Source organism: Grampus griseus, assembly GCF_964374135.1.
Source record: "Grampus griseus genome assembly, chromosome: 11".
NCBI lineage: Eukaryota > Metazoa > Chordata > Mammalia > Artiodactyla > Delphinidae > Grampus > Grampus griseus.
The window spans coordinates 56,468,923-56,482,847 of NC_139005.1; the positions used below are offsets into that span (position 1 = coordinate 56,468,923).

The window sequence follows — 13,925 nt, forward strand, 5'->3', positions numbered from 1 at the left end:
TAGTGATGAAAGCAAACATTTCATAGTGATGAAAGCAAGCAGAAATATTGGTTTCTATCAAGTATTAATATGCAGCTCACTTCTTTTGATTATATTTAAAGAATTCATGGACTTAAAACTTTTAAGTTGTGTTATATTCACAGAATAAACTTTTCACAAAGGCTTCTGAGTTTTTGTTTGTTTTGTTTTTTAAGGATGTTTTCAGTGTTTTTCCAGAAATTGGATTAGGAATTAAGAAATTTAGTTCCATAGTATATTTATTAACAGACTTCATCAAACTACAGAAAATCCATTGACGTGCCATGTCCCAAGTCAAAGTCCCCATCTGTAAAGTGGTTGTGGTTTATTATTCACAGGTAAAGAACATGCATTTAATAGCTTCAACTCATAAGAAGCCTTCAGTATGAATTAGTATTATAAGTAATAACTTGATGTTATCATGGTATCATTGAAAAGTATTGAACTGATCTAGACCATAATCAGGTCTTTAATCTCACTTCTATGAGGTTCTTTCTTTCACTTTTGCAAATAACTTAATATTTTCAGAGAATTGAAGAAGTGTAATTTTAAGTAAGGGATTAGATTATTTAAATCAGAAGTATTCCTTATCCCCTAAAAATTCTGTGAGTTCTAGGATTCAGCCCATTATTTATATAAAGAATTTCCTGTATGTACATAAAAATTTTGACACTGTATTTGCTTATTCTCTTTTAGATAATCTTGATTTGTCAGCAGACTATGTGGTCTATCCTATATGTAATTTAGCTAGAATAATTCACTGTCCCATTAATTTAAAAATTTGTTATATATAGTCTCAATGAGTAAGATTTTTAAAATAATTTTATCCACAGAGAATTTTTAGGTGATGGAAGCCCCCCCCCCCCCCCCATTATCAATAGCTTTCTCAAACTAAAGACTTAAAAGTTTCAGAACTCTTTCAGTCTGACTTCACCTTGTGGGTCCAACACTGAATAGGATTTTTAATGCTTAGGATTCTTTATCATATCATAACCTGCTATAAATGTGATTTTTTTATACCTAGAACTCTTTCTAGCCTTTAAACGATTAAACTGTAATCTAAAAATCTTTTCTCCATTAAAGCAAATATATACATAGAACTTCTAATACCTGATCTTGGAATATTTAAAAAATTTAAGTGTTCTGTTCCTAAAACAAATGAAGAAAACTTGGGTTCATTGATTCATCAGCCATTAATTACACATCCTCTGGGAGCCTGGAAGCTTAGTAGTATTCTCAGTAGTAGGTAGTGATAAACAAAACAGACACACTTCTTGCCCCTACAGATTTTACAAAGGTGTGTGTGTGTGGTATGTGTTGTGTGTGTACATATAACATAAACATGTAAAAAAGATACTATCAGTTAATCAGTTAGGGAACAAAGAGATTGTAAGCTTTATGTCTTTTAAGAAGACATAGAAGAGAAAAAAATGATTTAAAAAAATGGGAGACAAAATTTGATTCTGAATCTGATATATAAGGTCTGAGATTTTCTTAATTATAATATTAAAATATTTATGCTCCCTAGGTTTAAACTGATCTTTTTTTTTTTTTTTTTTAATATGTAGCGGGGGGAAATGTGTGCATTGATGAAGTTACTCTAGTTTAAATTCTGATTATACAGTGTAGTTTACCAGTGCACAATGATGAGGATAAAACAATTGAAGAAAATTTTAATTTATATAAATATAACTTAGTGGAGTATATGATTTGTCAGTTACAAATAGACTTTTTACCCAATAACTACACATACTTTAGAACTAAAATTAGCCAATTTTAATAAAAGAATGCTACAACAAGAAGATACTTCCTCCACTAATATAGATATTTATCTTCAGCCAGGCAATAAAATTCTTTCAAAGCCTGGACAGAGTAGGGAGAGAGGGAGAGGTGCCTGCACAATGCATTAAGAAGGCTGTGGTGATTGTGATGGTGATTCTGGTGTTTGCTAGTTTTTACTGATAAGCAAAGAAGCTCTGTGCCTTAGTTAACTCTGAAGTGAACTTTTTAAAAGTCATCACAGGGTGCCTTCTTTATCAACATTTGTCAGTGGACTGAATTTTTTCAACATTATTTATGGATAGGGGTGTAATTAAGTAGTTTTGGTTTTGGATCTTGGGCTAAAAATATTAAAAATAATGTGTTATACTAGAAAAATCATGTGCTTTGGTGTACTACAGATCTGGATCCTAATCCTAGATCTGCCATTTATTGTATGACTTGGGCAAGTTACTTGTGAGCCTCATTTTCCTCCAGTGCAAATATGAAGATAACGATATCTACTTTACAGACTTACAAAGATGAGAATAAACTTAGCTTTGTCTCTAGTTTTGACATATATTAGGCTTCTGATAAATTATACCTGCTATTTCTGTAATTGTTATTGTAATAACCTTAAATTCTAAATACTTGGTTTTATATCTCAAAATTTAATCATGACCTAAGTTTTCATTTTAATTTAATAATGAAATTTTCACTTAATTTAATAATGGAAACATCTGCTGTGGGATTAATTTGAAATAAGACAGATAAGGTGAAATATGTTAAGCCATGGTACTAACATTACTTGTTGGCTTTCTTTAGTACATAATACATATTATGGTTCATAGTGTTTTAAATGGGATTAACTGAGATAGTTTGTGCTACTTGAATTCAGGTTGTAGAATTAATAATTTTCGAACCTCTAGGTTTTGGATTTAAAAAGGTATGTTTTTGGTTTGCTTTTTTTTAATGTACAAAGTCATATTCTGTACCTCTTGATCTTGGAGTATCATGAAGAATTTGCTTCACCATTCTTAAATTTTAAAATTCATGTAGTGTTTTGAAAGTTTAATTAAAATGAGCTATATAGTTCATCTTCAGATGTGCCTACAGCAAAACCACTGTCTAGTTTGGGGTGGCAGTTACATCTTTTCAGGGTTTTTGGGTTTGTGAAATGGGAAGTCTGGAGATGTGTGAGTTTTAAGTTCATTGTTTTCCCGAGATAGCAAGTTTAGAGTAACTTTATTTGCTTTTTTTAAAAAAAACATGTGATAAGACAAATTGGAAAAGCCTTTATTTCTAAACTTTTTTCATGGAAAAAAAAGTAAAGTTTTAAGTTTTATACTTCATTGAAGGTAGCTTTACTTTAAATATCCTATAATTTTCAATGCTTTTTATTAGTGATATAGTAATTGCTCCCTTCAAACTTTTATTTTTGAGCAAAAAAAATGCATAGAATTTGTGTCATAAAGTAAATGTTCATGACTAGTCTCTGGCTTTTATGCAGAAAGTCTACATTTTTGTACTTATCAGATAGAAACTACAGCATATAATTTTTCTTCAAGCTATATTTTACTTAGCGGGAAAAAGTTAATATCTCTGTTCGTTCTCACACCTGTAGTTATTTTATTTGTTCATATAGTAAATATATTTTGACAAAAATGTGAGATCAAACGAAAGGAAATCATCTAAATTTTTAAATTTGGTTTTATAGGAGTTCCATCTGGAATATGACAAATTAGAAGAACGGCCTCACCTGCCATCCACCTTCAACTACAACCCTGCTCAGCAAGCCTTCTAAAAAAAGACTTCTCTTTTCTTGGGGTATGGCTGTCTCAGCACAATACTCAACATAACTGCAGAACTGATGTGGCTCAGGCACCCTGGTTTTAATTCCTTGAGGATCTGGCAATTGGCTTACGCAAAGGGTCACCATTTGAGGTCCTGCCTTACTAATTATGTGCTGCCCAACAACTAAATTTGTAATTTGTTTTTCTCTAGTTCGAGCAGGGTCTGAATTTTTTCATTTATTTTCTTTTTTGCCAGCAGACAGACTTGGGTCTGTAAAGACAAGCAAGTACACTGAAAGAAGTTTACCATTTAGTTTCTAAAATGTAAAAAAGAAAACCCACAAAAGACTCAACAGAATTAGACCACAAAATTTGCATTGTTCATTGTAGCACTATTGGTAATAAAATAACAAATGTTTGTGCATTTTTATGTGAAGATCCTTCTCGTATTTCATTTGGAAAGATGAGCAAGGTCTGCTTCCTTCATTTTACTTCCCCTTCTGTTTTTGAAAGGCAGTTTCGCCAAGCTTAACGCAAGAATATATGACTGTTTAGAAGAAAGATATTGCCACAATCTCTGGATGGTTTCCAGGGTTGTGTTATTACTGAGCTTCATCTTTCCAGAATGAGCAAAACACTGTCCAGTCTTTGTTACGATTTTGTAATAAATGTGTACATTTTTTTTAAATTTTTGGACATCACATGAATAAAGGTATGTATGTACGAATGTGTATATATTATATATATGACATCTATTTTGGAAAATGTTTGCCCTGCTGTACCTCATTTTTAGGAGGTGTGCATGGATGCAATATATGAAAATGGGACATTCTGGAACTGCTGGTCAGGGGACTTTGTCGCCCTGTGCACTAAAGGGCCAGATTTTCAGCAGCCAAGGACATCCATACCCAAGTGAATGTGATGGGACTTAAAGAAGTGAACTGAGACAATTCACTCTGGCTGTTTGAACAGCAGCGTTTCATAGGAAGAGAAAAAAAGATCAATCTTGTATTTTCTGACCACATAAAGGCTTCTTCTCTTTGTAATAAAGTAGAAAAGCTCTCCTCACTGCAGTGTTGACTTTGATTTGAAATTGTGAAATTATTTCTTCAACAGGAAAAACAGGAAAAACAACCTAAAGTTTTACAACTGAACGGTGTGACTAAACAATTTAAAACATAGTCTTTTTTTTCCAGCTTTTGACAGCTTATTTAATGGAACCATATACCATTTCACTTGTAGGTTAAAAATGTAGACATTCTTAGTATTAACCAAGTTCAGAACAGAGAAAACTATTTTTTAACTGAATAATGGCAGCACTAGAAATAAAACTTCCTGAACACTCTTGAGACCCAATCAAAATACTCTGCTTTTGTGAGAAGTGTATAAGATATTTCTCGTTAGACCTTTGAGATATATCTTAAAGAAGTAATGTGCAAATTAAGGTAAGCCAAAGAGGAGGAGTGGGGTAGACTTCCCCTTCAATTTGATCGCCTGGTTATTTCACATGCAAGTTGATGGATTCTTTTCCATCTACAGATACTATATTTAAAAATGTTTGAAGGCTGAAGCTATGAAAGCAGAACTAGAGATAGAAGTTAAAAAAAAAAAGTGTTGATTCTTTAAATTTTCATTTTTAACGTATTTTTCTATGAAGAATGGAAGTTTGTTGACATGTACCAAATCATGTTTGAAAATGAAACATTTATGACCTTGCTGTATTTGCATATCAGGAATATAAAATGACTTAAGATTTACCTTTTTCTATATATTTTGAGATATGAGAAACTGACATAAAAATATCAGGATTTTTTAATCTTTAGATTTAAACAAAGCATCTCTTCTGTAGGAAAATGGAACTTATGTATTCTAGTTTAACTTTTGTGCAAAAAAACTTCACAGAACACATATGTAATTTGACATCTGTTAAATCCAGAAATCGATTTCTTAAAAAGAGGTTACATTTTTTCATAATAATTTACTTTGTAAAATGTAACTTTTCCTACATAATCATAAGAAACAGCTGGAAAGAAAAAAGAAAATGGAAGGGGATCTTTATTCTTATGAGTATAAACATAACAGTATGAAGTGTCACCACCATCATGACTGGTAGGTACTGTGTGAATGACTCAAAACAAAACAGCTCAAGTGGTTTGTTGTCTGGCCTCTAGCTGTTTGCTTTAACTGCCATATGAAAAGTTTTAAGTGCACATTTTTCCAGTTTTCTGAATTCTATTTACCCTGAATCATCAAAATGAGAAAACTCTTACATGTAAACCAACTTTTTATAACTTGTTAATAAAATTGTCAGAAATTACCATGTTCTTGACTCCAAATCCAAGTATTAAAATTCGATTTGAAATCTTTAAAATATGATATTAAACTCTTTAATATAACACACTGTTATATTCCTTGGTTTTATAACTTGTGGTCATATTGTACATGTACAGAAGTTGACATAAACTAATATTTCAAATTTTCTTTCTTAGATTTAATTATCTTAATTTTTCCCTATATAACTAGTGTCATGTACATTATGTTAAATAATTTTTGTGATTATACTATAATTGGCTTTCTGGAAACAAAAGCTATTTAGTTGCAAAGGAAAGGCCTTTCAGCTGTTTAGTTTCAAATATATTTTATGCTTCTTGTGGTGATACTATAACAAACTCCATCTACAGGGATTTTTCATTGCACAGATAGTTTTCCTTAGATACAACAAATTTTAATTAAGGACTGAAAATTTATTTAAATTCTTACAGTATATAAACCATTTAACTGGTCTTTTCCTTTTTGCCACTGAACTGGGGACACAGTAGGTGCTTGGTAAATACATGTTGATTGAATGGTATAAATTGATAATTTTAATTTGAAAATAAAATGCACAGATTAAAGCAGTTGGCTTTGAAATAACTTTTTTGCTGTAGTTCCATTTTCAAGAGAATCTTTTTTAAGTATTTTCAATTAATTTTCAAAACTTTCAAATTTTTCCCACTCTACCCTTTCTAACTGATCCTTCCTCTGAATCCTCCTTCATTCCAAAACCATAGATCTTCCATTCTTTGGCATCTGAGCATGGCTGCACTTATTTTAACTTAAATTTGGTTAATAGCATCAATTTTGCAAAAAAGTTGCTGAAAACCTAAATGTGCATGTGTGTAAAGAAAGGGAATGTCTGTCTTTAACATTCTCTCTTAACCATGGTTTGTGTAGTTAACAAAGAAGATATAGGAATACTTAGTAACTGGTTCTGTTAAAACAAGTCTCTGGAAAAATAAGATAAGCCAGACATAATTGTCTTTAAAACCTAGATCCTAATGGCATGTCACAAGGTTTTCTCCTTGCTGCTAGTGTTACCGATGAATTATATCATACCATGAATAAATGACAGATCTAGGAGATGAAGCAAATAAACACATTAAAAGTCAAAATTGGAATCTAAATCTAACCCAGTAATTTTTTTTTTTAAGTTACATCAAATAGGACATATTGCACCAGGATAATTACTTAGTTTTACACTTTGTTTTCTTAAAGGATGGTGGAATATACCATGGCTTAAGAGTGGTTCATATGTAGATCAATGTAAATTGTGATTTTATTGCCAAAAATACTGAAGTAATCTTCAACTACATTAACAAAAGTAGTGCTCAGAACAAGGTAGGAAGTCTGCTGTGTTTTAAGAGCTGCCATGACTGGGGAAGGCAGAAGAGAATGTGGGATGCCTTCTAGCTACCAAGCAACATACTAAGTGTTTCACATGCATTAATACATCTGTCTTCAGCATAGCATCATGAGGTAGGTTTTTGAGTATCCCCAAAATATCATTAAAAAAAAAAAACAGGAAGAAGGAATGTTTAGCATTAGAGAATGAACTTTGGAAACAGTACCTGTCTTCAAGTATCAAACTCAAGAGCTGTCAGTGAAAGACATATTTCATTTGTGTAACTGAAGGGCAGAACTATGACCCGTAAGAAAGATTTCGGCACAATATTAAAATGTAACTGAGGTAATTGAGATTTTGAAATGAGTTGGTTTGTAAGGCATTAAATTCAACCTCATCCAACAGCCGAGGAGAGGGGCTGGACAGTGTTCTGTATATAAGGTAAGGAGTTGAACTGGGTGACCTCAAGAGTTCCTGTCATTGATTGAAAAAAATGTTTAAGTGGGATTACTGTATTTCAGCAAACCTATTTGCCAACAATTTTAAGGTACACCATTATTTTGTATATAAGGAAAAAAAGTTCAATTGAAGTACGAGAAATCACCAACTACAAAATGCATAGCAATTTCAAAGATGTCATGCATGGGAAGAATTGAGTTGATGAGATGTAGCCTTTGAAGAAGAGACAGTGGACAACTAAGGAGAGACAGTAACAGCTGTCTTCAAATATAAGAAGGTCTTAGATGAAGAAGAAGGCAAGTCTCAAACCAGAAGGTGGAAGTTGAGACATTTTGGTTCTCTGTTTTAAGATGCTATCCCACGGTATTAAATGCTTCATGAAGTGAGGATTCCATCAACAAAAAACGTTCAAGCAGAAACTAGATGACTATCACTTGCTATTCAGAGGACTGAGAATAACGTTGGATTTGATAACTTCAGCTCTTTTAAGATGTTGATACTCTTCTTCACCTGAAGTTGAATAAGGTGTCGTCATCAGGGCTAAAAATGATAAAACACTGACCTAGTCTAAAATGTGCTCTTCTCTGAGTCATAGGTAAGGTTTACTTTAAATTACTGCAATATCTTTGGAAAGGAATTTAATCAAAAAAGAGTTATGACAACTTCCCTCAACTTTTTTTTTTTTAATTTTGGAATAGGAACATGAAACATTAAAGCACAACAAATAGTAAAGTATATGTATGTGTATATTCACCAGATTTATGTATGTAGTTCTACATTCAAAGGAGTGAAGAGAGAGTTATTAAATTTTGAGGTGAATTTCAGCCTGAAATTATACATTGCATTAGTGTGCAATCTCCTGTTTTTTGCCACAGTAGTGATCACAAAAATTAGATTAAGCAATAATCCTCTTATTCATAAAGCTGATCATTAAATTTGATTATAAAAAGCTCAGTTTGGATTTAAACCACTTAAGGAGCTCACCAGAGTCAAAGTTAGCCTCTAGTTAGGTAATTCTCAATGCATAAGAATCAACTGCAAAATATTAAAATACATATTTTAGGCCTCATGTTTACATACTCTGATTTTTGAATGTCTAGGGAGAGGCCAAGAATACAAAATTTGGTTAAGTATCACAAGTCATTTCTGAAGTTAGTGAACTACCAATTACACTTAAACTATACTTTGCCTACTGTGTAAGTATTAACTAGAATAAAATAAAATTCTGGTGAAACCCAACGAAGTTGATCTTGGGACAATGCATTCCTGTGTATCGGGGGTATTTTTATTTTATTTTATTTTATTTTGCAGTACTCGGGCCTCTCACTGTTGTGGCCTCTCCCGTTGCGAAGCACAGGCTCCGGACGAGCAGGCTCAGTGGCCCTGGCTCACGGGCCCAGCTGCTCCGCGGCATGTGGGATCTTCCCGGACCAGGGCACGAACCCGTGTCGCCTGCATTGGCAGGCGGACTCTCAACCACTGCGCCACCAGGGAAGCCCTATCGGGGACATTTTTACTTGATACTTTACTGTATCAACCAATGTTCTAGTGCAGAAACTACATTATTACAGTAGCATTTATTAGAGCAGAATATGAGGAGAGCTAAATCCATTTCCAAGTATAACACAACAAAGATGCTTTTTTTTTTTCCCCCCTCAAATCTTAGCTATTTCCTAGGGATATTTTTGCTAGATTTCCACTTCAATTTGTATGCATAAGAACTGCTAAGGGCAGCTTGTGCATTATCAACTCTGTGTCCATCAACTGAAACTTTTTTTAAATCCAGTCATCCTGTTGTATAAATACTACGACCTGACAAAATTTTAATGATATGTTTATCATAAGAATTCAATATTCAGTTTAAAAAGCTAAATATTTTCAGTTGTCTGCCACAGTTTTCCCTCGGTCATTTAAATGACTTTTTTAAAAAAATTTTTTTGTTTTTGGCTGCATTGGGTCTTCGTTGCTACGCGCGGGCTTTCTCTAGTTGTGTCGAGCGGGTGCTACTCTTCATTGCGGTGCGCGGGCTTCTCATTGCGGCTGCTTCTCTTGTTGCGGAGCACAGGCTCTAGGCTCACGGACTTCAGTAGTTGTGGCTCGCGGGCTCTAGAGCACAGACTCAGTAGTTGTGGTGCAGGGGCTTAGTTGCTCCGAGGCATGTGGGATCTTCCTGGACCAGGGCTTGAACCCATGTCCCCTGCATTGGCAGGCGGATTCTTAACCACTGTGCCACCAGGGAAATCCCTAAATGAATGACTTCTTGAAAATGCACAATGATGATAGTCTTCATTGTCATAATTTCCTGTCTCTGTTGAAAACCCAAATTATTGCATAGTCTAATAGCTTATGACCACCACTTGACACTTGCCAAAATACTTTAGCTAATAACCTACTTACCTTCTCTATAGCAAAACTAAGTGTTCATTTCCAAGGCCTGATAGGCTTTTACCACACCACAAATATATTTCAACATTTTTGTTAGAGAAGGTGAAATAAAACGCCCTGTGCCCCAAGTGGTAGTTCCTTTAAGCAACAATTGAGGATACTAGCTGAGGAAAACAAACAGAAATTTTCACTATGAATCAGAGCTAGTCTCATTAATTTTCATAAGCATACCCTGAAACATAATGTTCTGCTAACATGCATTTGTATTTAGCCTATGTAACGTTTTGACCACATAATTTAATTTTTAAAACTTTTAACAAGTGATGTTTTTCTTCCAAACTAATCTATTCTCTAGTATATACTGAAGATAATTTTAGGAATAACACATGAGAGTTCTTTAAACATTTTGGAAGAAATGCGTCAAATTTCAAGAGTGTTATGATGTCAACAAGTGGCTGGGTGAACTTGATTATTTCTAGGACCAGCTCAATGGATACTCATTTTTAATGAAAAAACTTTGAAATTGATGATTATTCAAAAATATACAGCTCAATGAGGAAAAAAATACATGCAGGAATGACATAAATAGTTTCATCCTTTTATAAAAATAAAGATTTGGGGCAGCCAGAATGCTTTGAAGCTACCTTTAAATCTGTTACATACTGAACATTTATTTTAAGATGTAGTTTTAATTACCATATGTAACAGTTGCATGAAAAATAGTCTGTCTTTAGAGAAAATTTGAGCTGTTAAATATTTCTCCTCTTAGGAGTCAGACATGTTTGATTTTTTATTTTCAATGTTTTAAGTAATTTATTATCTTCAAATGGTTAATATTCTTGAAATATAAAACAAGTTATGTCCCTTTATTGAGTGAAAATTATACCTGTTTTTAAAAATTATTTTTTTCAGCTTATTCTAAATGATTTAATATTTGAATATTAAATTAGTTGACTTGCACATCACTTTTTGGAATCCCAATTCTGTCTGATAAATATGAGCCCAAATCATTTTGCAATGGTAATGTTAATTAGTGAACAACAAAATCCACCATCCTAGAAGTGTTTGTAGACTAGATAACATGGAAAAGAAAGGTGCAGACTCTAGTTTTAGAGAATGTTTCCAACTTCAAATTGTCTATTTTTCTTAGCATTTTGGGGTAAGGATATGACCGTAGTTTTCTACACCATATCAAAAGAGAATACTGAAGAAATTTAAGATGAGCATAAGAAGAAAGGGCCTAAGGACATGACAGTTATCTTCCCACACCTGAAGTTTGTAAGGCAGATTATCATTTGTAAGGCAGACTATCTTTAACCTGTGTAACACCAGAGGGCAGAATAAGGATATTTACATGGATGTTATGGCAAGGCAGATTTCAATTTACAAGAAAGTAAATTGTACATCATACATTTTTAAAAGGTCCAAAAATCAGATGAGTAGCATTAGGAGTTAATGAATTTTTCTTTCTTTTTTTAAATAAATTTATTTTTGGCTGCATTGGGTCTTCATTGCTGTACGTGGGCTTTTTCTAGTTGTGGAGAGCAGGGGCTACTCTTCCTTGCAGTGCGCGGGCTTCTCCTTGCAATGGCTTCTTTTGTTGCGGAGCACGGGCTCTAGGTGCGTGGGCTTCAGTAGTTGTGGCATGAGGGCTCAGTAGTTGTGGCTCGTGGGCTCTCGAGCACAGGCTCAGCAGTTGTGGCGCACAGGCTTGCTTGCTCCGCGGCATGTGGGATCTTCCCAGACCAGGAATCGAAGCTGTGTCCCCTGCATTGGCAGGCGGATTCTTAACCACTGCACCACCAGGGAAGTCCCAGGAGTTAATGAATTTTTCATCACTGGAAGTGTCCAAGCAAAAGCAAGGAAACTGTTATTAAAAGGATTAGGTGATTCCGTGCATTAAGAGGATAGGCTTTTCTTCTACCCTAGAACTATTTAATGACTTGTGTTAACATGTAGTTGTTCCCTGTGTTTACTTCTACTTTGAATAGCTTGAATTTCTAACAAGGCTCTCTGAAACCTAAATACTACACTTAATCTCCCTCTCCTGCATAAAACAGTACTACTTACATTTGCTATGCATCTAAAAAAGAGCTATTTTCAACACAAGTGTTTCAGAGTAAAATTAAACAGGAGGATCAGATTAAATCATCAGCTCCTTGATTCTCTACCCACTGTCCCCCCCTCATAGTCAGGTTTCACAATATGGATGTTGATCAAGCCTAACCATACTTGAATGTAAGTATATAAGCACATTTTAAATCTGCTTGTATTACCTACATTTCTTTTTATTAAATACAGAAATTCCTTAGAGATGGCATAGTACAGTAGAAAAAGAATGGGTCTTGTAATCTGCCATAGTCAATACATGCGCAGTCTCAGAAAGTTACTTAATCTTGTTCTTCTTCATCTCACGGTAAGATTAAATTAGAGCATTTGCTTATAGTAGGTGTTCAGTAGGCGTCGGTCCATTTCTCCAAAGACAAACACTCTCCCTTTTAGTCACTGTACTAGGAGGTGCTCTCCATATTTGGGAATTATTAAAAGACTCTTTAACAGAACTAGGTGCTGTTAGAGAGTAATACCCAAGTTTTTGAAGAACATGGGAAGAACAAAATCAACTTGGAATAAAAATCATGAAATGTTAAAACTATCTTCTAGTCCAAAACCTTTTGTATGGGGAGGAGGAAACAATCTAAGAACATCAGTTATAAACTATTTACTCAATGTTGAGACCAGAATTTCTTAGCTTCTTGCTTTCCAATTTCAAAGCTGATTTCCCTTTTACTACATATGTGTATATATACCTCCCATAGAAGTTCACTTCCATTAACATGATAGACAGGTGGCAAGAATTTAGGAAATCCAGCCAGCACTTCCAGTACAGTATTATGAATTTACTAATATGAAGTGATTATCTGTGCTTTTTGTTTTTCTTTTGCAATTGCAAAGATAAAGGCTGTATGCAAACAAATTTGAACTTTGAAAAAATATTTTTTAATAATCATTCTTTACTACTTCAAACAAAATGCAAAGTCTTTGGAAGCTCTCCTGCTTAATATGTAGCTAGGTAATATTTAAGATCCCTTCCTGCTGTAATATGATTATAAATATTAGGAATAGGAAGTAGTGTCCTCAATAATTATATGCTCAATATAATAGGTAAAGTTTATGGATAAGAAAAAATAAATGTAATTAGAAAAGATAGTGGCCACATAGGAAATTTATTTCAAATGTAAAATTCTAACGCTAATAACAAATATTTAACATTCACAATGAAGCATGGCAAGAAAGTTAATATCAGCAAGCTGGAAACGATCTAGTACAACTGTAAGCATTTTTTAATTTACGACCAAATGAAAAGGAAACTTAATTTTCTGTGACAGTAACAAAATCTAAAGTTATATAAGATAAATGGAAAGGATAAATTTTTTCTATATATTTTTGTTGTTGGATCACTCATGCTTTCATTCATATTTATTCTTACCTAGTTATTCTAGTTGCAAATGTCTAAAACCTATCCAGCATGTGAATTTTAATGAGAAAAGGTGATGATACAGTATTCATTTTCTCCCCTATATATTTTAGCTATCCAAGTGTACAGTAGCAGTTTGTTATTGAAAAATTTCACAATGTACCAATTTTTAAAACCATGTATAAACATTTTCCCAACATATTCCAAATTCCCTTCTATTCCTAGGATACCAAAGCCCTACTTATGATCATTCTTTTCAGAATCTTTCAATAAAAGTATATATACATATGAAATTGTATATTGCAACTTTAACATCAGTCACAGAACTTCTTGAAGAATAGTGATCATAAGAACAAACTATAAATAACAATGGTTT

At 33.4% G+C, this 13,925-nt stretch overlaps 1 protein-coding gene across 4 annotated transcripts in view; it reads left to right on the forward strand.

Moving 5' to 3' along the window:
* Nucleotides 1-4,637, forward strand: part of CNOT2 (CCR4-NOT transcription complex subunit 2) — a 110,796-nt gene extending 106,159 nt beyond the window's left edge. For all 4 annotated transcript variants that reach the window (XM_082665825.1, XM_082665824.1, XM_082665827.1 and 1 more), the window contains one exon: nucleotides 3,494-4,637. In XM_082665825.1, coding sequence (XP_082521951.1) covers nucleotides 3,494-3,580 — 87 coding nt within the window. In that variant the 3' untranslated portion in view covers nucleotides 3,581-4,637. The remainder of the gene's footprint in view (nucleotides 1-3,493) is intronic.
* The last annotated feature ends 9,288 nt before the right edge of the window (nucleotides 4,638-13,925 follow it).